This window comes from Mustela nivalis (assembly GCF_964662115.1).
Source record: "Mustela nivalis genome assembly, chromosome: 7".
In the NCBI taxonomy this organism is placed as follows: domain Eukaryota; kingdom Metazoa; phylum Chordata; class Mammalia; order Carnivora; family Mustelidae; genus Mustela; species Mustela nivalis.
In genome coordinates, this window is record NC_139026.1 from 23,907,963 (window position 1) to 23,935,853 (window position 27,891).

The window sequence follows — 27,891 nt, forward strand, 5'->3', positions numbered from 1 at the left end:
GTTTATAAGCTGCCCTCAGTGGAGGAGAACACAGAAGCCAGGGGAGGGAGAAATTGGGGGCCCTGAGGAGAGGGGCATCCAGCAGGTACCAGCTCCCCCAGCATGGGAGAAGCCAGGGCTTTGTGTGAGCAGGGCTACCCTGCTCGGGCTCTCCTGCCTGGGGCTCAGCTGTGAAAACTCAAAGGGACACTGGTATGGCCCTCAATAAATATTTGTCCAATGTGTGGATGAGTAAAAGCAAGAGAGGGGGCGTGTTTTGGAAGTCCATCCCTTTCCTCCCGGCCCACACCTCAGTAGTCCCTCCCAGATAAAACTCTCCCCGCCCGGCAGCCGCCACAGGCAGAGGAACGGGTGTCCGGGTCCCCTTGGGACGCAGAGCCATGCCCAGGTACACGGTGCACGTGCGCGGAGAATGGCTGGCCGTGCCCTGCCGGGATGCGCAGCTCACCATCGGCTGGCTAGGCCGTGAGGCTCTCAGGAGGTACGTCAAGAATAAGCCAGACAATGGTGGCTTTGCCTCCGTGGATGATGTGCACTTCCTCGTGCGCCGGTGCAAGGGCCTGGGCCTGCTGGACCACGAGGACCTGCTGGAGGTGGCCCTGGAGGACAACGAGTTCGTGGAAGTGGGTGAGTGGCCAAGTCCATGTGTGCCCGGGAAGGAGGCTCGGCGGCCACCCCCGGGCAGGTGCGGTGGGCTGCGGGCAGGCACATGCCTGGGAGAGGGGAGGCTTCCCATTCACCTGTTACAGCAAGGCCACAGACCCTGAAACAAGCTGACTTCCCTTGCCCCTGGTATGCCATAGAGGCTGCATTCGAGGGGGTTGGGGGGACAGGTGAGAGCTTTAACGACCCTGCCCACACCTGACACGTGCATCTCTACCTTTTGCTTTTCTCCTTGGAAAAGATGCTAAGAGCACTTGAAAGCCCATGAGGTTGTTCTAAAGCAGGCATTTCTATAGAGGTGCAAGGCCGTGGAACAGTGGTCTCCTGGTTTGCCGGCAACGCTGAAAGAGCCTCTCCCTTGCCATCTGTAAAGGAGCCTCTCTGGTATTCTCGTTTCAGTTATAGAAGGCGACGCCATGTCTCCCGACTTCATCCCATCACAACCAGAAGGAGTTTACCTGTATCCTTCCCTGCAGTCTGGCTGGTCTGCTCTGGGGGCTACTCCCGCCCGGGACGGGGCTGGGGCTTTCTCACACTCCCCAGTGTATTCCTTTACCTGGCTTCAGATATAGCAAGTACCGAGAGCCTGAAAAGGTAAGCTTCAAGCCAACACTCTTTTTGTAAAGAAAATGAAGTCGTGCTCGTTTCTCGAGGGTTGGGGCCTGCAGAATTTATGACCAAACGCTATCAGTTAGGACAGGGCTTTATCCTGCTCTGTGAAGTTAGGAAAAGGTATTATGCTTATTTCTTGCTTTCTTTATTCAGCCTCTTCTAGACCAAGCTTTTTCACTAGCACATTAATGTTTCAGAGCAGAAATAAAATCTCTTGAGTGTCAAAATTCAGTTCTGCTTGAGGCTTCCCTACTCTCTTGGTCAAGCAGCCCAGTTGCTCAAGCTCACCGAGGTCCCCTTCTTTTGTGTAGTACATTGCCTTAGATGGGGACAGCCTGACCACAGAGGATCTGGTCAACTTGGGGAAAGGACGCTACAAAATAAAGGTACCAGGGAGAGTGGGAGGGATGTCCTCTGACCTTTTTCACTGCATATGGGAGCCTTCAACATGCTCAGCTTTGACCAATGTTTTCCTAGCTCACCCCAACTGCTGAAAAGAAGGTGCAAAAATCCAGGGAAGTCATAGATAGCATCGTGAAAGAAAAAACTGGTATCTTTTTCTCTTTGTGTATACAATTCTTTTTATTGACAAAAAAAAAAATAATGACCTGCATCTAATGGTACAATGTCTGTTTGTTGTTGTTTTTTTTTCCCCCCTAGTTGTTTATGGTATAACTACAGGTTTTGGGAAATTTGCCAGAACTGTAATTCCGGTCAATAAGCTAGAGTAAGTCTGATCCCCCTTCCCCCCAGCAAACGTACATTCACATGCCACCTGTCCCCATCTTTGGAATTTCTTTCAACAAGAGAAGTAATTAACATTTGCCCCAATTCCCAGATGAGGAGGATAAGGCTCCTGTTCACTTGCATACGAGTTGGCATTGAAAACACAGGCTTGCTGGTTTCTTCCATCGCATCACACTGCCTTATACTGTCTCTCCAAAGATTCACCTGTTCTTCCCTTCGTTTCTGCAGCTGAGGGGACACTTGCACTGCGAGGTCTCTAAGAGGGGTTTTCCCTTTCTCTTCCAGAGAGCTCCAGGTCAACTTAGTACGTTCACATTCTTCAGGTAAGTCATTTCAAACATCAAATGACTTCTAGTCTTATTTGATTTGGTGATTAAAGTACAGCACAGTGCAAGGCATCCTGTAACAGCCGCGAGTAGCTAGTGCATCCTGAAAACTCGTGCCAGTTCTGCTTCAGGGGAGGAAGGGAAGCAGAAAACGTCAGACAAGACCACGTTTCAGCTGAATCTCAGGAAAGAAATGGGCCCAGTGGAGGGATGGGGTTGGGGCAGGAGCATGTACATGGCCGAGCCAACACAGTGGTGGATTCAGGGAAGGAGTGAAGGCTGGAACTCAGGGAATGAGTTGATCAGGATGAGGTGAGATGGAAAAGTCTGTCAAGAATCTGAGCTGGTGGGGCACCTGGGTGGCTCAGTGGGTTAAAGTCTCTACCTTCGGCTCAGGTCATGATCTCGGGGGCTTGAGATCGAGCCCCGTATCGGGCTCTCTGCTCCGCAGGGAGCCCGCTTCCCCCTCTCTCTCTGCCTGCCTCTCTGCCTACTTGTGATCTGTCTCTGTCAAAGAAATAAATTTAAAAATCTTAAAAAAAAAAAAAAAAAGAATCTGAGCTGCTTGCTATTCTAAGGGTGTTGGGGAAGGTGGGGCTCACTGAAACATTCTAGGAAAGAGAATCAAAAAGGCAAAACTGGGGTTTCCCATTTTTCTAGAAGATGGGACTTTAAGAAGCAGGACAGTCAGTTAGGAGAGCAGTCCAACTATCTGAGTCAGGAAGAGACAGGTGGCAGGAGACTGGGGAAAGATTTGAAAGATGGAGGTAGAAACGACTTCGATTCTCTAGGAGAAAAACATTAATTCTGTTTTGCAGGTGTTGGGAAACCACTAATCCCTGAGAGGTGTCGGATGCTCTTGGCTTTAAGGATCAATGTCTTAGCCAAGGGGTACAGTGGCATTTCCCTGGAGACCCTCAAGCAAGTTATTGAAGTATTTAATGGTAATGCCATGGATCCCCAGGTTAACCCTCCATTGAGGCTGGGCATGTACCAGAGGCAGTCTTGGTTGATGGCATAGGGAGGAACTAGCAGAGACGACATAAAATAATGGAAATGGGCTTGGTGAGGAGAAGGATAACTGGGGGGGAGGGGGTGAGGGTGGGGACAGAGACACTTAATCCTTTGTACTTTCAACTCATTCTTCATTACCCTTCACTTAGTATTTGTACCTTTATGTCTGGAACAAACCCCTCATGTCTGTCCCTGAGCTTCAAGCTGGACAGAACCTTGAACTCCATGATGCCCCGATGTGGTTAGAGAAGTTGCATCAAATCATCTGGGAAACACCATGATTCCTGGATGTTCATCCCAAAGGCCATTTCAGTAGTTCCAGTTAGTGTCTAGGAATCTGAAATCTTAATGCTCCCCAGATGGTGGGATAGCCAGACTTAAATAACTGCAATTCAACTTCTTGCAAAGATAGAATGGAAGTGTAAAGAGATCAAAGGCTTTTGGACCAGGAAGCCATCTGGTGCCAGGATACAACGCGGTTCCACTCTTTGGAACTTACTTCTCAGGACTGAAAAAGTCCAACATGGAGACAAGATTTGAAATGCTTGGGAGGCCACTATCCCTTCTCACAGATAAGGATGAACAGAATAAATCAGTGCAGGCTCAGGAAACTCTTTGGGGTGAAGGTATAAATGTATATAGGCACCTCTGGGTGCCTAGAGTTCTGAGAATTCCCTTGGGTAAACCATGATCTGGAAGCTGGCCTATGGATGGCACTTTATCCTATCGACATTATTTAGCAGTTGGAAAACACACTGTTATTAGGAATCTAAGTTTACTTTATAAAAAAGAAGATTTTTTTTTTCTTGGTAACTGAGAATTTCTTCCAAAGCAATACATGTCTGTTTATAAGTGGTAGTGAGGTAGCAGGTTGGGTGCCTAGGAATCTGGGCAAAAAAAAAAAAAAAAAGAAAAGAAAAGAAAAAGAAAAAGAGACTACGTTCCCTAAGCCTACCTCCTTAGAGAACCCCTGTGAATACTTTGGTTGTGTCTTACCCTTCTAGAACATTTTATATTACTTTTCTGGTATAAATATTTACATGTTTCCAAACATTCTCCAATAACTTTTCTTTTTTCCCCCCAATGTCTTTTAATGGCTACACACACTCTTTGGCCATATGGTCCCTTAAGTCTATATTTAGATCTTTTCTCACTTGTTCTTAGGAACAAGACTATAATGAACAATAGCTGGTTCCTGATCTTTAAGATATATTGCTGCAATTTCTAAAAATTTCTAGGTCTGATTAATCCATACACAGTGAATACAAAGGGGTAGAGAACCAAGAAAGAGGAAAAAGTTAAAGGAATAGATGATCCTTATGGTGGTGGGGGTCACCTTTCTTCCATATAGCCTGATCTGGTTTGTTTCTCTATATACAGTGTAACCCCAACCACCTTCACACAGCAAATCTGAGTGTGTCCTGGCTAAAATATGTAATGCTTTCCATTGTCCTGAGGATAGAGTCTAGAGTCTAAACTTTAAGAAAATATGTATTTCCTATGCTGTACCTTTCATCATCATGACTTACTCATTCCATAAATGGAAGCCTATACCCTTTCCTCTCCCCTTCACCCATTTTGCCCAGTGCCCCCACCTCTGTCAACCATCAACTTATTCTCTATATTTAGGAGTCTGTTTCTGGTTTTTTTGTTTTGTTTTGTTTTAGATTCCACATATAAATGAAATTACCCGGTATTTATCTCTGTCCTATTTAACATAAGACCTACCAGGTCCATCCAGGAGTCACAAATGGCAAGATCTCATTGTTGGTTATAGCTGAGTAATATTTCATTGTGGGTGTGTATACATACATGTATATATCTATATATACATATATACCTACACATTACCTATTCCTTATCCATTCACCTATTAATGGATGCTTGGGTTGCTTTCATATCTTGGCTCTTGTAAATAATGCTACAGTAAACATAGGGGTGGCATGTATCTTTTCAAATTAGTGATCTAATTTTCTTTGGACCCAATATTGGAATTACTGGATCATATGGTATTTCTATTTTTAATGTTTTGAGACTCCATATTGTTTTCCAAAATGGCTGCACTACTTTGCATTCCCACCGACAGTGCCCAAGGGTTTCCTTTTCTCTACTTCCTCATCAACACTTGTTTTTTCTTGAGTTTTTTATTTTAGCCATTCTTCCAGGTGTGAGGTGATATCTCACTGAGGTTTTGATTTGTATTCTCCTGATGATGAGTGTGTTGAGCATTTTTTTAATGTGTCTGTTGGCCATCTGGATGTCTTTGAAAAGATATCCATTTAGGTCCTCTGCCCATTTTTTAATTGGACTATTTCATTTTTCTGATGTTAAGTTCTGTAAGTTCTTTTCCTATTTTGGATATTGACTCCTTACCAGACATATCATTTGCTAACATCTACCTTTCAGTAAGTTGTTTTTCATTTTGTTGATTATTTCTTTCATTGTGAAAACATTTTATTTTGGTATAGTCCCAATAGTTTACTTTTGCTTTGGTTTCCCTCTCCTGAGGATCCATATCTAGAAAAATGTTGCTAAGACCAATACCAGTAGTTATTGCCTATGCTTTCTTCTCGGAGTTTTATGGTTTCAGATCTCACATTTAGGTCCTTAGTCCATTTTGACGTAATTTTATGGTGTGAGAAAGTGGCCTAGTTTTCCCAGCACTGTTTATTGAGAAAACTATCTTCCCCACTGTATATTCTTCCCTCCTTTGTCCTAGATTTATTGGCCATATAGGCATAGATTTACTTCTGGCTGTCTATTCTGTTCCATTGATCTGTGTGTCCATTTCTATGTCACTATCATACTGTTTTGATTACAACAGCTTTGCAGAGCACTTTGAATTCCGAGATTATGATACCTCCAGCTTTGTTCTTTTTTTCCTCAAGGTTTCTTGGACTACTGGGGCTTTTTATGGTTCCATACACATTTTAGGATTCTTTGTTTTAGTTTGTGAAAAATGCCATTGGTATTTTGGTAGGGATTGCATTGAACCTATAGATTGTTTTGGGTGGTATGGACATTTTAACAATATTAATTCTTCCATTCCATGAAATATACCATTTTTGTGTGTGTGTTGGCTTCAACGTCCTTCATCAGTATTTTATAGTTTTCAGAATACAGGTCTTTACAGTCTAAACTTAAAGTGGCTACAAGAGATGGCTTTTTGCTACTGGGAGGCTGCTCCATCCAGCCCATCCCCCTCCCCCTCCTTTTTTTATTCCCCCTCCCCCTCCCCCCCCTTTTTTTAATAGCAGCTCAGTCAGGTCCCTTAAGCACTAGTTGTGCTTTTCCCCGGTATTTGTGTCACAAAGCGATGCTAGCTCCTGCTGGGGGAGGTTGGTCTCACTGGTAAAATGAAGATAGCCAGAAGTAACGGGTGCCTCCTTCTCTCCCAGCCTCCTGCCTGCCCTACATTCCAGAGAAAGGAACCGTTGGCGCCAGTGGAGACCTTGCCCCACTGTCTCATCTTGCTCTTGGGCTCATTGGAGAAGGGAGGATGTGGTCTCCAAAGAGTGGCTGGGCTGATGCGAAATACGTAAGACTTTCCGAACAACTTCCATCCGAGGTAGTTTCCCTAAGCCGGACGCCGGCTGCAGGTGCCTGCTTCATAGCATTGAGTCCTCACGGCAGCCCCATGAGGGAGCCACCTTTTTTTTTTTTTAAAGATTTTATTTATTTATTTGACAGACAGAGATCACAAGTAGGCAGAGAGGCAGGCAGAGAGAGAGAGAGAGGAGGAAGCAGGCTCCCCGCTGAGCAGAGAGCCCGATGTGGGGCTCGATCCCAGGACCCTGAGATCACGACCCGAGCAGAAGGCAGAGGCTTTAACCCACTGAGCCACCCAGGCGACCCGAGGGAGCCACCTTTATCCCTGTTTCATAAATGAAAACTGGAGCTTACAGGTCAAACTAGGCGAGGCTCTAAGCTCCCATTCTTTACCATCGGGCTTCTGGACTTGGTGGTCACCTTGGTGAATAGGTACAGTGACCAGTGTTGATCCCAGCAATTTGTTCTGCAACAAAAACTCTTCCAGGGCCTATCCAGGAGGTCACACACTGGTGGACATTTATTGAGTTGCTGGTCTCACAGTGCAGAATCATGGCTCACAATCCTGACTGTATGGTTTCTGGACAGCTGGTTCCATTTCCCCCCAAGCTCCTACTCCAGTGGTGAATCAGAAGGGCTTGTTTTTGGTAAAACCTTCATGTCTTTCTCATCCATCTCCAGATTCCATCAGAGCAGCCCACAGCATTATTTGACATGTTAGCTCAGGTCAACTGCTGACAGGTCCCCCTCAGTGAAGGGGCAGAGGACCAAAGGGAAGGAAGAAGTTAAGGGAACAGATAATCCTTGGCGGGGTATAGGTTCCAGATCACCTTTGTTCCCTACAGCCTGATCTTTATTTCTCTGTGTACAGTGTTTGCCCAGCCCCCTTCACACAGCTCATTTCAGCATGTCCTGGCTTAAGCCTGTAATGCTTCCATTGTCCTTAGAATAAGGTCTAAACTCAGCGTGGCTTCTTTTTTTTTTTTTTTTTTTTTTTTTAAGATTTATTTATTTATTTATTTGACAGAGAGAGAGATCACAAGTAGGCAGAGAGGCAGGCAGAGAGAGAGGAGGAAGCAGGCTCCCTGCTGAGCAGACAGCCCGATGCGGGACTCGATCCCAGGACCCTGAGATCATGACCTGAGCCGAAGGCAGCGGCTTAACCCACTGAGCCACCCAGGCGCCCCTCAGCGTGGCTTCTAAGAGTCTTGTTGGTCGAATTCCTCCCCCTTGGTTCTATAGTGGGATGTGCTGTGTCTGGGACAGAGGGACCAACACATGCTCATTTTTCTCTTTCCCACTCCCTCCTGCTCCTTCTCCCTCCAAGGAGTCCCCTGGGTCTTTCCCCTCCCCTCCAAATGCCTTGAGCCCCTCTTTTCTGCTCTCCTAGCATCTTCAGTGCTCATTTTCCAGCAAACCCCATGCAATTCCTGCTTTCTAGATTGCTTAACATACTCTCATTCTGGAATTGCTCCTGAGCTAGTCTGTCTCAATTTTCCTAGGCCAGCCCTAGGCTGACACCCCAAAACAGTCTGGTGAGTAACAAGTACCCCCAATACACTTATGAAATGGACACGGTGAATGGTGCTGACTCTGCCTTCCTTCCTTCCTCGAGGGTCCTTAGCACGGTGTCTGTTTCACCTCCTTTATTCGGGAGAAGATAATTCTGCCAGTGCTTAGATCAGTAGGCTGAGGGTGGAGGACTTTTTAGGTCAAGCTCTGGAGGCAGAGAATTGCGGACAGTCGGGAACAAAGCCTCAATTCAGTAGAGGTGCTCATCTGTGCTGAGGAAGCAGCAGGAGAAAAAGTGAGTCCCTAACATGGAAGCTGAGTACAAAGGACCTAGAAACCCAAACGCAGGGTTATATCTTCAGACACTAAAGCCCCTGCTTTAAGTATAAAAATTATGTGAACTAGAAGTCGGCTTTCAGACTAAAGAATAGAACAAGAGAGTAGACCAGAGTAGATGAACAGAACCAATTTATGTAGGTCTAATTTTTATAAGACAGATCTTTAGGCTTAAGGATATTTTAACCATTACTTGTGAAATTAGAAATAGAAAAACTGAAATTCAAAATTCACTTGACACCCATTTTTATCTTCTTAATCACTCTGCAGGTCCTGGAAGCTCATGGATTGAAACCAATTGTTTTGAAACCAAAAGAGGTAAAGAGATTCGAGGAAGATTTCCTCGTTTTAACAAGTCTTTATCTATAGACTGTTCAGTCTTCACACCCATCTCACTGGTTTCTTAAAGTAAATGTGGCTTTCATGTCTGTTTAAAGTTTGTCCCTGAAGAAAGGACTCCTCCCCAAGCCTTCAAAAGACTCTTCATGCCGCAGATGCTTAGGGGTTCTCTTACCTAAGAATGTAAACTCCAAATCGGGATCCCAAAGGATCCCTAACAGATGCTTTGAGTCAAGATCCCTTGGGTGCTCTTGACCAAGAATCTTGGACCAGAAATGTCTTAAGATGTCTTGTCCACAATGAGGACCAGCTTTAAAAAAAAAAGCAGCATCATTAGGAGCTGAAGATTTTATATGCAGTCTGCCTGGAGGGCCGTGGCTGCCTGAGAACAGGGACATTAACACATATTTCACTTGCCAGGTTTATGCTAACCAGTTCACAAATGATGGCACTTAATCTTCCAGTGCCTACTAAGCATTCCTGCCCTGCACTTTTGAAAACATAAATAAATGTCATTCAGCGGACAGGTTAACTCTTCTCTTAGGGAAGCGTAAGATACGAAATCAGCTTGAACGTGGGTTACAACAACTACCAAAAAGGACTTCTCTCTTCCTTTCCAAAGGGCCTGGCGCTCATCAATGGGACACAGATGATCACCTCCCTGGGCTGTGAAGCCGTGGAGAGAGCCAGTGCTATTGCACGCCAGGCCGACATCGTGGCGGCCTTGACCCTGGAGGTGCTGAAAGGCACCACCAAAGCCTTCGATACCGGTCAGCATGGCTCTTTCACTGGGTTACTGTTCAGTCGGCCAGAGCTGGTTGGGTGGGCTGGACCCGGTCTTTAGACATGAGAGTGGTGGGGATGGATGGTAGGGGAAAAGGAACATCCCCAAGTCCCTGTGGCATACACAGTATTGCTACAGCTTTCTCTAAGTGATGCCACACTTGATCTTGAAATGACCCCATTTTACGGACAGATGCTCACTCTAGGGTTGACCCAGAATTCTGGATCACTCAGTTCTGACTCCCATCCAGCTGTGGGCATCTTAGGAATCTGTTCACAGGGTTTTAGAATGAGAGTAGGATTCGTGTCAGTCCCCATTAGAAAATTGGGAGGGAAAAACTACAGAAGTTGTAGCTTACCCGGAAGGTGGTGAATTTGGAAGACTCCCTACCATTCTAGGTAGTAGGACAGAAAAAACGGTCTAAAAATGATTGAAAACTACCAGAAATTGGCCCCCCTATGGAGCTCCCTTCCATTATCAGCCTAAATCTTTTTAGGGTAGGCCCAGGGTCTTGAGTTAAATTCCCAGTGGGCTCCACACATATTTGCACCCAGACATTTAAAGTAGAAAAAATATGGTCAGTGAGGAAAATCTTGCTTTTGGAGTTAAGCTTCTGAGTGCTGATAAGAACCTCTGGGACTTTTGAGGGCTTGTGTCAGCACTGTAGATGGTCCTGACCCATCGACGGTAGCTCATTCTAATGCAAGAATTGCTCAGACTGTTCCTCTTTCATCAATTCTAGACATTCACGCGGTTCGCCCTCACCGTGGGCAAATTGAAGTTGCTTTCCGGTTTCGGTCACTCTTGGACTCAGATCACCACCCATCTGAAATAGCAGGTCTGGGCGTGTTCATGTGAGTGAGCTTATGTGGTGTTGTGTTTTGTGGAAAAAATTGACCACGTGTCCCTTGCCTTCCCCTTCCACAGAGAGTCACAGGTTTTGTGATCGGGTTCAGGATGCGTACACCTTACGCTGCTGTCCACAGGTAAACCAACAAAACAATCTTTTCTTTTTTCCAATTCAGGGCGCAGACAGAAAAAGAGGAGTGTTAAAAAGTCATGTGATGGTCAATTATAATCCAAATTTCTTTACTGCCTCTTTTTTTTTTTTTTTAAGATTTTATTTATTTATTTGACAGACAAGAGATCACAAGTAGGCAGAGAGGCAGGCAGAAAGGGAGGAGGAAGCAGGCTCCCTGCTGAGCAGACAGCCCCATGCTGCAGGGCTTCATCCCAGGACCCTGAGATCATAGGCAGAGCAGAGGCTTTAACCCACTAAGCGACCCAGGCACCCCATTTACTGCCTCTTTAAAAAAAATTACTCGTATCATACTTCCATTTGTCCAGTCATCACAGAGCTTCTATTCTCTAGGATAATTTCCTTTTAAATTGCTTTGCTCAATTCTCTTGTACAGAAGCACAAGAGACAACTTGCTGTGTTGGTTTAGTGACATAACTTTTAAAAATTCTTAGTAATAACATCATCCTAACCTGTTAATGGAATTTTAACTGGTTCTCCCTTTTAAATACCACAAGAACCAGCCTGACAAAGATGGCCACTGGAAGGGCGAATCATAATTCAAGGGCACATCATGGTTGTACCTTATCTGCATTTGATCAGCAGATATAAACCATCATAAATAAATCTGTGAGGCTTAACTTTAGTTAAAACAATGCAGAAGACCTGGGCTGGAGTGAGGCATTCAGCATCGCAGATATTACCACTCATTTGTGTGTGGCAATTAGTTGGATGAGAGATTAATATACTTCTCAAGAATGAAACAGTATTTCATTTGGTGCCAGACTCTAGTCTAGAGTGTAGTAAAGAATCCTCCCCAGAGCAAACACCCGCATTACCTTTGACTCAGCAAGTTCCATTCTAGTTAGGTGATCGGAAATATCTACCGGAAAGAATTGCTAAGTTAGCCTCATAGCCCAAATAAATCCCAGTTTAAAACTTGCTTCCTTGCTATCCTAATAAGATCCTTGCTATTCTAAGACAAACATCAGACTCCGTGTGTCAGACACCATTATCCGTGTTTTCACTCATCTGATCTTGTATTTTAGGTCCACGGTATAGTGAATGACACGACTCATCTGATCTTGTATTTTAGGTCCACGGTATAGTGAATGACACGATAGCATTCGTGAAGAACATCATTACCACAGAACTCAACAGTGCAACAGATAATCCTGTATCTTTTGACTGAGTACTAAGCTGTAGCTGTAGAATTCCAACTGGTGATTTTTAGGTCCGCTGAAGTGATCGTCTTGTGTAGCATCTCTGTTCTGTCACTCCATTTCATAGACTAAGTACCTGAAGTTCAGAGGGCAAGTGACAGAAGCAGGTCTGCGAACCTAATTTTACCTCAGAATCTAACATGCTGTGCTTTCCCAATGGACCCATTCAAGGCTAACGGATGTATTTCCAGCATTGGCTGAGAGAGTTCAGGAAGATGTTTGCCCTAAAATCCAGGGCTGAGATTGCTGATAGAGGATGAAGACGTATGTCACAAGTGGGATTGTGGGGACTCCGCCCAGGCTGGCATTTATGCAAGCCTTCCTGGTTCTAGTGACACATTAGATGGAAGGCAACTTGTTAACACTTACCAAAGTATTGTCAAGGAGTTATGGCTTTCCCCACCTCAAGTTTTTATTTTTGACATGGATTTTACTCCAATCAGTGTTCCCAAATTTTACAAAGAATAGTAAGAGTGCTTTCATTTGTCAAAGATAGAGCCCTTCTTTCCTTCATGGTGTGGGTATCGCAGAGCCATCTTATTTCTGCTTTGGAATGTTCTTTGATAGTATAGTTCCCTCCAGATGTTGATGTGATCTTTCAGGAGTCACACTGGCAAAGTCTTCATAGAAATACTCAATACTGCCTTTGAAGACCACCCAGGCCCTTAGCAATATATTTTTCCTAACCCACATCTGCCTTAGTTCTCAACACTGAAGAAAGTGCTGAGTTAACAACCTTGGAAGCCTTTCCTAGCTGAGGTGAGCAGATGGGTTTCACAGCAGCTGGGTAAGACTGATTTATCACAGGACCTTGCCAGTGTGGTTTCTCTGATAAGCTTCCTTCAGAATGTGTGTTTTATGTCCTCAGTGTCAGGTCGCTTTACAGTTAAGTGAGACCCACACTCAATAATTCTCAACTCACTCACCTCAACACCACTCCACGCACGGGGCCACCCCAAATGGAGTAGCGCTTTCAAGAAGTCTATGTAAGTCTTGTCTCATCTATCAGTTCTTGTAGAGAAGAGATATCCATTCTACACTTATATAATTCAGACTTTTTTTTTTATTTGGGAGAGAGAGACTGAGAGAGAGAGAGAATGAGCAAGACAGAGGGGCAAAGGGAGAGGGAGAAGCAGACTCCCCCCTGAGCAGGGAGCCTGATGCAGGACTTGATCCCAGGACCACGAGATCACAACCTGAGCTGAAGGCAGACTCTTAACCAACTGAGCCACCCAGGTGCCTCCATAATTTAGCCTTGAAAGGGTATCTTATAGAGCAAAAACAAAGAGTTACCATTAAATTAGCAGAGGTGGGAGAGGGCGAATTCCTAACTAAGTTCTTCTCCCATCACTTGCCCCAGCAAAAACTTCAGCCAAAAGTACATTCCTTTCTCAATTAAAGATTCTTAATTACCAATGAATTTCCAATAAGGTAATATTTAGGAATTCCCCTGCAATATTGGTGTTAGTTAAAAGAATATTCCTCTCAACTTTTCTATTGTAGAAATAGAGCACCTATTACACAGTGGCTAGATGTTATGGGGGCTAAATTCTGATTGCTTTACTCTGATCGCCAACAAACAAATTTGGAACAACTGGAGAGCCATTGAACATGCTTAAGTTCCAAGTATGTGCAAAGACTACTTGCTATCAGGATTCGGAGAATGGAGAGAAGACTAGGGCCTGTGACTGGGGGTGGCTCGGTGGAGAAGAGCCAGCGCTGGGCCCAAGAGGCTCACGGTTGTGTGGAGAAGAGCCAGCGCTGGGCCCAAGAGGCTCACGGTTGTATGTACTGAAAAGGGTAACTCCCAGCTTGGTGAAGTTAATGTAATACATGCATCTCCAGCTCTTTGGAAGTCAGAACCTTCCTCGCACAGAGTGAGCTCCTAGCTGATGGATAATAAGCATTCTCTAGTCCAGTAGGTATAAATCAGCTCTTTGCAATCTATAAGAAGGGTCTGTTACTGCCTTTGTCTGGGTGCCTGTTGTTTTAAGCGAAGCACGTGACAGAATGGGATGATCTTTGAGGGCAGTAAGATGCAGTGAGTCTGAACTGCTCCTACTGAGATCAGTTTACAACAGCCTCTTGGCCACCTTTTGCTATGGATGCTGCTATAGGACCATTGAGTAGACTGAAGTTTGAAAATCTTTCCAGAATTGATTGTTTCAGACTATTTGGTGGTCGTTCATCCACAAAGTCTTCCATTCAGCAAATTCTACCAAGCACAAGAAGAAGAAATAAAACTGGTGTCCTGGTCTCTGTTCTTAGTGACAGACACAAACTTTTGAGGGAAATTACTAACCACTAGATTATAATAGTTATGGTGTTCGAGAAATCTCTAATTTCAGAAAAAAAAAAAACACAAAAACCAAAAAACATTTCATGTTCCATGTTTCCTTGGCCCCTAGTTAGGTGTGCATGATTCATCTTTAAGGTTTTGGGTATTTGTTTTGTTGTTTCTGTGTTTCATTTTGTGTCCCTTTATGTCACCAACTGCTTGTAGAAAGATACTCCTTCCCTCCACCCGTATTTGTACAAGGGCTGCGAGTGTTAAAAATTAGCCTTAACCTGTTTTGTAAGATGGTTTTCGCCAGCAGAGGAGAGACTATTTCTGGAGGAAACTTCCATGGTGAATACCCAGCCAAAGTAAGCTTTTTAGAATTGCTCCTGACCCTGAAAACATATTCTGATTTAAGCCAAGCGTATTCCAATTTGAACTGAGACATTCTTTCTAGGCCCTAGATTATTTGGCCATTGGAGTCCATGAACTTGCTGCGATTAGTGAAAGAAGAATTGAAAGACTCTGTAACCCCTCCCTCAGCGAGCTGCCTGCCTTCCTGGTGGCTGAAGGTGGTCTCAACTCCGGGTTCATGATTGCGCACTGCACCGCGGCAGCCCTCGGTAAGAATACCGCCGCAGAATACCACCTGTCCATTTCATCTGAAAGTGTCCAGTTTTGTCCTTGAATGCGATCTTTTCCCCCCACCTCATTTGCATCCCACCTGTCTCGACAGAAATGCAGAAGGGAAGTCTCTTGAACGTTTTTAAGAAAAAAACTGAATGAAACCTAAACAAAGCTAGACTGAAACATACTAATACCTAATGAGTTTGTAAATGATGAGGTTTCCACAATTTCTCTGTAGGACGCAACTGGATATCACAAAGGAAATTCATCTTGGTAGCTTTTTCCCTAATCTCAATTTGAAGACTAGCAGAAAGAAAAAGACAAAGGTATCTACAATTAATGGCGAAACTTGAGCTGACTTGAATGATTAAGCTTTGGGTACATTCTGTTAGATACACTAGCCACTAAGATCATAAATATGTGATTACAATGTGCAAAAATGCTTATGAGAAAATGCCCTCCATGAAAACTGAGCTTCAATGTGGCTGATCTCTGACTCCAAACTGTGTGTAACACATCACAGCAGGCTCCAGTACAAAAGACGCACTAAGGGCTTCATTCATCTTTGCTCACATAATGGTCACAACAATACCACGAGGCGTGTAATATTATTAGCTCCATTGTACAGATGAACACCTGAAGATCGAAGAAGTTAGGTGACTTACCCAACACTGGACAGCTAGTAAGTGGAACTGAATTCAAACCCAGGCATTTTTGTTCTCAAATCCATGCTCTAGCTTCAGTTAATGTGGATCTCATTTTAATCTGTATTTAATCCTAAACTGTGGTTCCCAGATTTAACAAATGGAAATGCAGGATGCCCAGTTAAATTTTAATTACTCGGGACATACTTGTACTAAAAAATTATTTGTTTTTATCTGAAATTCAAAATTAACTGAGCATTCCGTATTTTTTTCAGGCAAACCTACCCAAGAGGCAGGAGAGCCTGTGCTTAATCAATAGCATAGACTCTAGTACCAAATTCCAACTCGGTCATTTATCAGGAGTGAGATATGGAGCAACTTTCTTAATCCTCTCTCTGTTTACTCCTCTGTAAAATGGGGGTGATGAATTTACCTAATGGGACTGATTTGAGGATTAAATGAATTAATGCATAGAACTATTTAGAACTATGCCCAGCCGTGTTGTAAGCACTAAATAAATATTAGCTGTTATTAATATTACTCCTAACCCCTTCCTCAATGAAACCTCAAACGAAAACTCACCACAACCCAAAGGAGTCCCTGAATTTATCGTGTCCTCTATCTAGTATCTTCTAATTGCTCACTTACCTCCTTATTAAAATACTCCTCTAAGGGTAGCAACTTCTCATACTAACGTAGGGAGGTCATGGTAACTGATTTAGAAAACATTAGGGATTTTGGAAAGCTTCATTTGAATGTGTTTGGTTTTCCCTAAACTGCGTATTGAAGTTGTTCAACTTGTCAACTTGCTTTCCTTATAATGAAACAGGAAGTTTTCTTTTTCAGGGACGAGTAACTTCTCTTTCTGAATAAGCCCCACCACAGACTTTGTATCCATTAAAGCAGGTTTTGGGTCCCAGGACCTGGGACTCACTGTGTTTGAAACCTGGAAAGTTCTGGTCTAGGAGCCAAACACCTGGTCTACCTCACTAGATTATCTCAGGATCCCTTACAGCAGGGAGAACAACAGAACCCCACCCAGCCACTCTCAGGAGCAAAAACGTTGGGTAGAAAACTCTCTCCATGGCTCCGGGAACAGGGGAGGAGCTCTAGAATGTAGGTCCTCCTCCACACTTAATGTGTTGTCCCCCGGCCAAAAATCTAGCCATCCACCGAGAGTTTGTTAGAACAGCCCAATCTCAGGCCCCACTCGAAACTCAACATTTGCATATTGACGAGATTAGAGTGACTCATATGCACAATAAAGTCTGATCTAGGCCATCTCCAGAATTCCTCCCCCTCCCCAAGAAGCGTCCGGCAGTCACCAGTCACGGAGCCCTTGCTTGAATCCCCCCACTGGGCAGTCTGATCTATGAAATCTCCTTGTGCAAGATCTGTGGGCCCAGTCTCCACCCCCAAATACCACCCTGAATTCTAACGCCTCCTCTGCGGACACAATCAGTCCATTGTTCTCAAGTACTTGGCATAGTCCATCACGACTTTTCCCCCTAGTCTCCCGGCATGCTAAACGCTTCCAGTGTTTTCAAATAGGGTTTGTAATAGGGTTCCTATCAGGTCTCATCTCAGAACTCACTATTCCCTCCTTTTCCATTTAATACCAACCCTACCTGCTTCCTTTTCCCAAAATAATCTGGGACCATCTGGTGCTTCAGTACCAACCAAGAGCTCCTGAAGAGGACACTCCGTGCTGTTAAGCACACGGGCAAGCCAACAAGGCAATTTTTCCCATTAACAGCTGACGTACCTTGCCCTGGTCTCTTGCAGTGTCTGAGAACAAGGTTCTGTGCCACCCCTCGTCTGTGGACTCTCTCTCCACCAGCGCCGCCACGGAGGACCACGTCTCCATGGGAGGATGGGCAGCAAGGAAGGCCCTTCGGGTCATCGAGCACGTAGAACAAGGTAAACCCAGCCCGTCTGGGATGGCGCGCCCCACCAACGGACGACCACATCTGCGGTTCTTCTCGTGGGATCCCTCCAGGCAGCAGCGGCATCACCTGGGAACTTGTTAGAAGGGTCGATTCTTAGGCCCGGCCGGAGACCTGCTAAATCAGAAACTCTAGGGAAGAGAGCAGAACCCATCTGGGTTTAACAAGTCTTCCAGGTGATTCTGAAGCTTGCTGAAAATTAGGAACCACACTTGCTGTCTAAGCAGTTTTGCTGGTCGGCTTAATTTTTTAAACAATTAAAAACATATTCAAAAGTGGAGAGGTTAGTGCTACAAAACCTCCTGTACACCAACTCAACAGCACATTTGCTTCATTTTTTCCTTGACTTTCTCAAGTTATTTTCACACAAATCCCATCACGTTATTTTCTTCCTGCATACTTTGTCCCTTAAATATGAATGCTTTTTTTTTTTTTTTAAGATTTTATTTATTTATTTGACAGAGAGAAATCACAAGTAGATGGAGAGGCAGGCAGAGAGAGAGAGAGGGAAGCAGGCTCCAAGCTGAGCAGAGAGCCCGATGTGGGACTCGATCCCAGGACCCTGAGATCATGACCTGAGCCAAAGGCAGCAGCTTAACCCACTGAGTCACCCAGGCGCCCTGAATGCTTTTTTTTAAATCCACCATCATGCCATTCTCATATCCAAAAAAATCAACAGTGAGCCTTGGTATCACATACTAAGTTGAGTACATACTCAAAATTTCCCGATTTCTCAATGCCTGCATAGTTGGTTTGTTCAAATCCAGATTTGAGGTCCGCATTTTAAATTTGATGGTCAAAGTTGTAAGCCTCTTTTCATCTAGAACACTCCCCTCATCCATTTTTTTTGTTTTTTCCATGCCACATACTAGTTAAAAAAATCAGGTCAGTCTTCTGTCAAGAGTCTAACATTCTGGATTTTTACCCTCCTGGATTTTAGCCTCCTCGCGTGTTACTTTTAACTTGCTACCTGCATGTTATCTCTGTCCCCCACATTTTCCACGGGCTGTGGAAGAATGAACAAGATTCAGATCCATATCTTTAGGGAGATAGTTTCTAGGGTGGAGCTGTGTTAGGCCAACCTCTCCCCGCCTTAATTACTGCTTATTTGTTTTTTTAAAGATGAATTGCCTTCCTTTAGGCATTGTTAGCAAAGCTGCTAAGTTTTTGCAATTGTATCAGAAGCTGTTGGAAGACAAAAGAATATCATTACAGTAATTCCCCTCTCCGGGAGGGGAGGGAACGTTCCAAGACCCTCAGGAGAAGCCTGATCCCTCAAGATACCAAGCCTTGTGTATCCCACGTTTCTTTCCTATACAGACATACCTGGGATACAGTTTAATTGCTAAATCAGGCACAGTAAGAGATTGACAAGAGTAACTAATCAAGTAGAACAGTTAAAACGATATATTGAAATATAAGTTCGGTGAACGCGAGCTTGCTCAAAATAGTTTACCGTGCTTTACTCACCCTTCTTGTGACAAAGGGGGGACAACAGAAGGCATAGGTGGCCAGATGAAGCGAGCGAACGCCTCAGGTGTTATGAGGTAGCATTAGGCTACTCTTGACTTTCCGATGATTCAATGATTCGTCAGAAAGAGGCATCTGACTACCCATCAGAAGGCTCACCTGCTTCCAGACCGTGATTGATTGTGAGCAAATCAAACCAAAACAGCAGAAGGTGAAATGGCAGATAAGCAAGGACGAAGGTATCCTAAGATAAATGTGGGAGAGATATAATTTACGTACCACAATCACTCACTTAAATTGTACACTTCGGTTGTTATTAGCATATTAAGAAAGTTGTGCCATCACTACCACAAATCAATTTTAGAACATTTTCGTCCCAAAAAGAAACCTTGTGAAACCTTGTACCCTTGACCCAGCACTCGCCCATTCTCCCTACTCCACCCTGCCCCGAGGCTTAGGCCCCCTAGATGTCCTTTCTCTCTCTCTATGGATTTGCCTGTTCTGGAAATTCCATAGAAATGGCATACAATATCTGATCTTGTGTAACTGGCTTCTTCTGGTCAGCACAATGTGTTCAAGGTACGTCCATGTGGTGGCACGTGTCAGTGGTCCATTCCTTTTTCATGGCCCAGTAATATTCTGTCATGTGGCTATACCGCATTTTGTTTATCCATTCATCAGGCGAGAGATGTTTGAGTTTTGGCCACCTTTTGGCTAGTATGAATATTGCTGTTATGGACATTGGTGTACAAGTTTTTGAGCAGATACAATGTTTTCATTTCTCTGAAGTGCAGTTGCTGGGTCATATGGTAATCTGTGTTCATCTGTTTGAGGACCTGCCAGGTTGTTTCTCAAAGTGACTCTACCATGTTACATTCTTAGAAGCAGTTTTTGGGAGTTCTGAGTTTTCCACACCTTCCTCAACACCTGTTATCATGATCTGCCTACCACGGTGCATTCCTAATGTCCCCACTCAACATGTGGCTCTGGCCGAAAGCTTGTCCGTTCTCAGATCCTCTATCCAATTCATCAGCAAATCAGACTTACCATCAAAAGACACCGAATCAAGCCTCTGTCATCTCCTTTTGAATGGTCTCCTTGTTTTCACTACTGTTCTTCTACAGTTACCACATGCAATAATCAGGGTGAGGTTCTTAAACTGTAATTTTGACCACACTATGTTCCTGCTGAAAATTTGCCAGTTCGTTCCTTGTGCTCAAACCAAAGTCCAGCCCCATTCCTGCAGCCTACAAGGATCACGCATGATCTGGCTTCTGGCTCTTGCTGACCCCTCTCTCCATTCCTTTCCTTACCCTGGAACCACCGTGTTTTTCTTGTACCCACCAAGGACACATCCCTAACTCAGCACCTGTGTCCTTGCTGGCCCATCTGCCTGCAACATTGTTCCCCTAGGCCTTCACACGGTTCACTTCTGCATTCTACCGTGGTTGCTGTGCAGATTTCATCTCAGATGTCTTCCCTCTCTACCCAAGCTCAACTTCTTGAAGTTTCCAATACCTAATGCATAAAGTGAGGGGACTGCACTAGAAGATGTGAAGTTTCTTCCAGGTCCAAAATGGATCCCATTGCTTCATCCCCTCCCGTGGTGTCCTGTCTGTACTCACCAGAGTTTGGAGTGTGCTTCATAAATTTTAAGATAAGACACCAAATCTTTTTAATACTCCATTTCAGTTGACCACTTAAATGGTTTGATCAACCTGAAGCTTCTTTGTTATTTTCTTGGCAAATAATGGAATCCAAAAGTCGAGAAATTTAGATTTCAATATTCAAAGCTGATAGCAAGGTATGGTACATTTAATAAGAGTTCTTAACTAGGGAGTAAAGACTGTTTTATCAAGAAACCTAAAGTTGGCAAGATACCAGTTTCTACAATTTGAGTTTTAGTGGGCTTGGGAGCTTTTGAGTTTGAAGGCTTGAAAGAACATTGTAGAATTATGCAGCGCAACAAAAGACTGATTTGCTCCTTCCATGGCTCCTTTAGTCCTTTGACGAAAGTCTATGTGCCAGGTATTTCAGCCCCAAGAGAAGCAGCAAGACTAAAAACAAATGGAAATAGGACACCGATGTCATCCATCTTGATCAGATGACATAAGAAGGAGAGCACTTACCTGTACTTACCTGTACTTACCTGAGACATTTACCTGTACGGCACTCTCCTTCTAAACGTTAAAGATCCAGCCAGTGGGGTAGAAGAGGACATTTTTGAATGGTAACCAAATACCAAAGCAGCTCTTTCTACCAAAAGACCGAGAGCCAACCACCTCTCAGTTGGCGAGAGCTGGCCGACACCTTCCACGTGACTGATACCCCGCAGCACGAAGTCGGCTTCAAACAGCTGTCGCCTCCACTTTTCTCGTAGTGCTGGCCATCGAGCTCCTCGCAGCCTGCCAGGGCATAGAGTTTCTACGCCCCCTGAGAACAACCACTCCTCTGGAGAAGGTCTACGACCTCGTGCGCTCTGTTGTAAGGTAAAGGCAAACAGGTCCCCGGGTGTGACATCATTCAGGACTGTGAACCCTGGCCGCAGTTCGTGTTGGGCTGATGGTCTGATGTGCTTTCTGTGCAGGCCCTGGATAAAAGATCGCTTCATGGCTCCAGACATTGAGGCGGCACACAGGCTGCTCGTCGAGCAGAAGGCAAGTTGGCCACTTGGCTTCCTTCTTAGTTTGGGGTCATTATGGGAAAGCAAAGTGGGAGTGGGGACTGCAGAAATACTACCTTATTCTTTTGTTTCCTGTCTCTTCCTTGGAAGTGAACAAAAAGGAACTCGAGCAACTTCCAAGGCAACTAAAAAGTTCTTTGACAAACTCTTAAGTGTCCCGTGTTGCATCCGAACATTGACTATCTAGCAATTAGAAACTGAAAGGACTTTAAATGGAGTTTGGGACAGGTACTCCTGAGGAGAAAATGAGATGAAAGGTTCATGGATCCCTTTCACCAAAAATATTCTCTTTTGTTCAAAAGCACGTTCTATTTCCATGATGTTACCACCGCCTCCTCCAACGAACCCAGTGATGAAACGGACCTGGAGACAAAACAAAGTCCCAGGATTTTTTTTTTTTAAAGATTTTATTTATTTGACAGAGATCACAAGTAGTCAAAGAGGAGGAAGCAGGTCCCTGCCGAGCAGAGAGCCCGATGCAGGGCTCCATCCCAGGACCCTGAGACCATGACCTGAGCCAAAGGCAAAGGCTTTAACCCATTGAGCCATCCAGGCACCCCAAGTCCTAGGGTTTTACTTCAAAGGTCTGTGGGTCTGTCTAGCGCTGTGGTGTGTCCCGCCCGTCATCCTGGGTGAGATATGGGTTCTCTTTACTGCTTATTTTCTCTGGCTTCATTGACTCTAGATTTATCTGATAGAGACAGATGCCTCATAGGCAGACTTTTTTTTTTTTTTTTAAGATTTTATTTATTTATTTGACAGAGAAAGACAGAGCAAGAGAGGGAACACAAACAGGGGGAGAGGGAGAAGCAGGCTTCCCGCTGAGCAGAGAGCTCAACTGGGGGCTTGATCCCAGGATCCTGCGATCATAACCTGAGTCGAAGGCAGATGCTTAGCTGACTGAGCCACTCAGGCACCCCCAGGCTGATTTATTTTTTAAATATATTTTTTAAAGTTCTTTGAGCCTTTTGTTGTGATTTGTGGGCCTCATGTTCTCTAGAATTTCTTGATTTCCCCTGGAACCATTGCTCTGCTCTTGGGGAATGACTTTTCCCTCTGATCCTCACGGCTGTCATTCCCAGGTTGTGCCCTACACCCTTTGAGGGGCCTTGTGTGCTGCCAACTTTGGTGCTTGTAGAGAGGTGGGTGAGAGGTTAGCCTTTTTTAATTGAAATAGACCTGACATATAACATTATATTTGTTTCAGGAGAACAACAGAATGATTTGATATCTGTATATTTTGCAAAACGATTGCCACGATAAGTCTGGTTAACATCTGTCACATACTCAGTTACAGTTTCTTTCTTTTCCTGATGAGACCCTTTATGGTCTACTCTCTTAGTAACTTTCAAATAGACTATACAGTGTAATTAACCATAGTCACCCTGTTGCATATTCTATCCCCAGGTTTTATTTATTTTAAAACTGGAGGTTTGTACCTCTTGACACCCTGTACCCATACTGTTCACCTTCTACCCACCCTCTCTGGCAACCATCAGTCTGTTCTGTGTATCTCTGAGCTCCATTTGTTGGCATTGCACTAGATTCCACATATCATAGTATCTGTGATTCTGACTCATTTCACTTAACATACTGATCACACAGTCCATTCAGATTGTCACAAATGCCAAGAGTGCCTTTTTCTTTACGGCTGAATAATACACACACACACACACACACACACCCTGCATTGTCTTTATCCATTCATCTGCTACTGAACCCCCAATTTGGCTGCCCATCCCTTGAAAGACCAAGACTCGAGAGATGAGTTTTTTGGTTTTTTTTTTTAAAGATTTTTTATTTTATTTATTTGACAGATAGACATCACAAGTAGGTAGAAAGGCAGGCAGAGAGAGACGAGGAAGCAGGCTCCCTGCCGAGCAGAGAGCCCGATGCGGGACTCGATCCCAGGACCCTGAGATCATGACCTGAGCCGAAGGCAGCAGCTTAACCCGCTGAGCCACCCAGGCGCCCGAGAGATGAGTTTTGATGGGAAAGGACTTTGAGCTCTGTTCATGAGGCCAGCCACCTGGGGAGAAGCTGGACTCTTGTCCACTCCCAGGTTTCTGCCTGGCCCAGAGTTATTTAAAGGGGTTTAATCAGCTAAGGGAGTACAGTGGTCTGTGACATTTCTTGCCTACCTGCAGACTTGGTGATGGCAGCTACAGAGTCATCTTGGTGCTTGGTGGTTGTGCAAATTCTAGTTTTTTGGTGCCCAGGGTGGAGGTCAGTTGAGCAAAGAGGTCTAGTTCCTTGGTACCCAGAGGTGGAGCAAGAGTGTCCTATTCTTTCTACAAAGGAGGGCAAGAGCTACAGATGCACAAAGGGACAGTCAGGAAAGTCATTTATGGGTGTGACCTTAAAAAAGTAAACCATTTTGATGAAGATTGCTGGGTGAGTCCGAAAGCCAAGGCAGTTCCCAACAGACTTACTGGCCTCTGGGGCCTGGGAAAGTTCTGGTCCTTCATTCCCCAAGGCCAGAAATCCACAAATCTCAAAGAAAATCAGTTAATTCTGTTACAGATCAAGGGCCTTAGGTCAGCAAGCAAGAAGTGTGTTACCTTGACTCAAGATAACCTGAAGACCGGCCGGAGCACTGCCATACACCCCTCGGTGGACACCCAGGGGGCTTGCATGTCTGGCAGTTTGTAAGTAACACCGCAGAGACCGTGGAGGTGCAGGGATATTTTCGAGGAAGTTAGCCTTTGCAAGGATACATTTTCTAAGGTAATACAAAAGGATAGGAAATGCTCCTTGCTTGTTAGCAACAAGCTGATAAAAAGCAGCTGTAGGGGCGCCTGGATGGCTCAGTCGGTTAAATGTCTGCCTTGGGCTCAGGTCATGCATGATCCTGGGGTCCTAGGATCCCAGGATCCAGACCCACATGGGGCTCCCTGCTTGGCAGGGAGTCTGCTTCTCCCTCTGCCCTTCACCCCAATCAGGCTCTCTCTCTCTCTCACTCAAATAAATAAAATCTTAAAAAAGAAAAAAAAAAAAAAGCAGCTGTGAATCAAAAACTGGACTTGAACTTCAGAAGAGCAGATTCCTGAAACAGAGTCGGCTGGTGCGTGGCGCTGTAGAGCAAGCAAGGGTCTGAAACGCCGCTTCTCAAACTTCCCTGTGCATGTGAATCTCCTGGGAGTCTGGTTCTAGGGGAGGCCGATGCCGCTGACCCACAGGCGGCTGTGGGAGCAGCAGGAGTGGAAGGAGTAGGGCGCTGGGCGGCTCAGCCAGTTACAGGTCTGCCTTTGGCTCAGCTCATGATCTCAGGGTGCTGGGATGCAGCCCTGCATCGGGCTCCCTACTCAGCGGAGAGTCTGCTTCTCCCTCTGCCTGTCCCTTAGCTTATGCATGCTCTCTCTCTCACAAAATAAGTAAATTAAAAAAAAAAAATTTTTTTTAAAGGGCATAAGGAGTAGAGCACATGTGCCATGGAAACCCAGCAAACAAGGAAATCCGTTGCCCTATTCAAAGCTTGCTTTAGAAAACGCACATGCATACCTTTGAGCAACTTTCCTTAATTCCGTCCACACTGAATTAGGTTTTGTTTCTGTGTTGGCTTGTTTTGATTCCAAAGAGTAAGCAGCTGAAAACCCTCCCGGGAAACTTTAGAAAGGCTTTGGACTTTGTATGTTAAAACCTGTTAATGCAACCAAAGACTAATGGATACAGATTGTGTGTCGAAGGAAAGCAAGCAAACAGCTGCTAGGTGCCTGGTCAGCTCGCCACGTTTTGATCCGATGAAGCTGACGTTGACTGACGTGTGAGGACAGTGTCGTCAACATTCTGACTCTGCTTTATCCCTCTCAGGTCTGGGAGGTTGCTGCCCCATACATCGAAAAATACAGAATGGAACATATTCCAGAATCCAGACCGGTTTCTCCAACAGCCTTTTCACTGGAATCTCTACATAAGAAATCCACCAAAATCCCCGAGTCCGGGGATCTTTGACAGGCTTTGTCATGGATCAGCGGATCAGAGGGTCCTTGGTTGAACAGCAAGCAATATTATGCAGAAGAAGAGACCTGAGGACTTTCCTAAATAGATCAACCCATTATGTTGTTCGCTCCTTCTACAACCTCCTTTGCTTAGGCTGGTAACGGCATTAGTGTTGCTCACTCTAGCACCGAGTTCTTATTGACCTGGTTTGAGACACAGAAGTTGTTTTCAGATTATAGTTTTCTTTCTTCCTTAACAATATCAATAGGCCACAGACCACTTCATATTACTTGAACTCAAATTTTGAAACAGATTGGCATTTTTTCCCAAAAACATTAGACTTTTATGAAGCTCTTCCTCTTCTTTTCCTTCTCCTTCTCCCCCCTCCCCCACCCTCCTCCCCCTCCTCCTCCTCCTTCTTCTTTTACGGTTTGACCAGATCTCCACTAGATAACTTTGGCTAATTGAGTTATACCATGATATGATGAATGTTCTCACTAGGCCTTCATCAACAACTTCTTTTGAAGTCATAATTTGTCCTGAAGCGTCTCTTTCTTCTAGTAATCGCCTCAGAGTGTAGTCAATAGGTCGAGAGGTTTTGTGTAAAGGATTACTTTTGGAGTGGCCCTTACTGATATTTGTCAGATGTCACTATACATCTCTATCTGGCCATCTGGCAAAACACCGTACATCTCAAAAGAAATCTCAGATTCTTAAGCTGGAGTTAGAGGTTAGTATTATTACCTTCTTCCCGTGGGTTAGTACTTTATTCACAGTCCTCTAACAACCCTGCGTTGAGAAGCTTCCTGTCTCACAAATAAGGAATCTTACATTCAGAAGTAACCAACCCCTTCTCTGTAATGGTAACTCTTAATAGGGGAAACTCTTGACAAAGGTACACGGGGCCCTGGGCTGTATTACCCAATCGGGTTTTTCCTCAAAAAAGAAGACAAGGGACCATCTGGGAAAACTTAAGTATAATCACGCAAACGAAAGATGAGTCAGATGACCTCTTCGCTGTGTGAAGCTAACTCTGTGACTTTGCACCTACGTGTGCAATTGCGTGCAAGGGGCTCCCCGTGCAGGAGACCAGAGCCATGGCTCCAACAACCACAGTAGGCCAGATACACTTGCCAGCTTGCCTACCCGCTTCCAGCCTAAAATGGGTCCAACAGTGTATTTCGCAATAGGGTTTCTCTCTTTAGATGGCGGTCGGACTCCAGCAAAAGGTGGACACCCAAGGGAAAACCGCTGCCCAAAGCAATTCAGTGACCAAAATGGGCTGAAGAGCCTGTTTATGGAAAGGCTGTTCTGGGTACTGTCCTTTGCCAAAACATCAACAGGCACAATGAGTTCGTGCTTTGCCACGAACCCCAGTCGGGCCAGTAAACCCAGCCGTCTGATGGCTACTCTTCACTCCAGTGTGGGAGGGCTGGGTCCCTACAGGCCACTGTGGTCTTCCCGGGCATTTTATGATCGAGTTTTCGAGGCAGCTCCGTGAGAAACAGGTTATCACATGCCGCCAAGAAATATCAAGGTAACTGTGGAAAGACTCTGTCTGTTGTCTTAGGTTGTCACGATGTTCTTAGATTTTTACAACCAAGTGTAGTGCCTCCTTGGGGAAAGCCTATTTGAGCTGCAGTTAATCAAGCTTCTGAAAGGTTTAGACAATGAATGTTATTAGCACATCGCCACACATCTTTAAAAAGTGTGGTTGGTTTCGGTATCCTTTCTCCTTCCCCGGGGAGTAGAAGGAAGGATTAGAAGCATCTCGATTTCCTCCCAGCAGGCTCACCTGGGCTTCTTCCCCTGCCATCTCAGGGCAGTTGGAGGGCAAGCCCCGGAGCCTTTGGGCTTTTATGCTTTTCAGTGCCACACTTGCTAATGTCCTGGTGGCCGAAGCAAGTCACCCTGCCCAGCCCAAGCCAGACAGGGACAGTGCTACTCAATGGCGTTGGGATGTGATCTGCGGTCCATCACTGTAACAATCTACCACGTACGTAAAACCAAACACAGAACCTGAAACATTCAAGACGCTTTTCATTACTACTTTAAACTTGAGCCTCATCTTTGTATCTGGTCATGGGATTGTTACTGTTTTATTAAACCTTCTCATTATCTCATGAAGAGCACAGTCATTTTGTAATTTTGTATTTGGGAGGTTATTTGGTTAAAGGGGTT

At 44.8% G+C, this 27,891-nt stretch overlaps 1 protein-coding gene across 1 annotated transcript; it reads left to right on the top strand.

The window, feature by feature from the left end:
• HAL (histidine ammonia-lyase) lies at positions 1 to 27,833 on the top strand. Its single transcript, XM_082739488.1, has 20 exons — positions 1 to 627; positions 1,063 to 1,123; positions 1,230 to 1,257; positions 1,587 to 1,661; positions 1,753 to 1,825; positions 1,936 to 2,002; positions 2,308 to 2,345; positions 3,167 to 3,292; positions 6,761 to 6,900; positions 9,030 to 9,077; positions 9,721 to 9,868; positions 10,625 to 10,720; positions 10,810 to 10,868; positions 11,997 to 12,077; positions 14,704 to 14,769; positions 14,859 to 15,024; positions 17,458 to 17,592; positions 21,469 to 21,577; positions 21,676 to 21,745; positions 25,582 to 27,833. The coding sequence occupies exons 1-20, from the start codon at positions 381 to 383 to the stop codon at positions 25,720 to 25,722; spliced, it is 1,974 nt and encodes a 657-aa protein (XP_082595614.1). The 5' UTR covers positions 1 to 380; the 3' UTR covers positions 25,723 to 27,833.
• Positions 27,834 to 27,891: the final 58 nt, after the last annotated feature.

Bases quoted from the DNA above. Each gene is read 5' to 3' on its own strand.
- HAL (XM_082739488.1), top strand. From the start codon at position 381: ATGCCCAGGTACACGGTGCACGTGCGCGGAGAATGGCTGGCCGTGCCC. The intron at 1,124-1,229 runs GTATCCTTCCCT...ACCTGGCTTCAG, and splicing joins CAACCAGAAGGAGTTTACCT to ATATAGCAAGTACCGAGAGC. The intron at 9,078-9,720 runs GTAAAGAGATTC...TCCTTTCCAAAG, and splicing joins TTGTTTTGAAACCAAAAGAG to GGCCTGGCGCTCATCAATGG.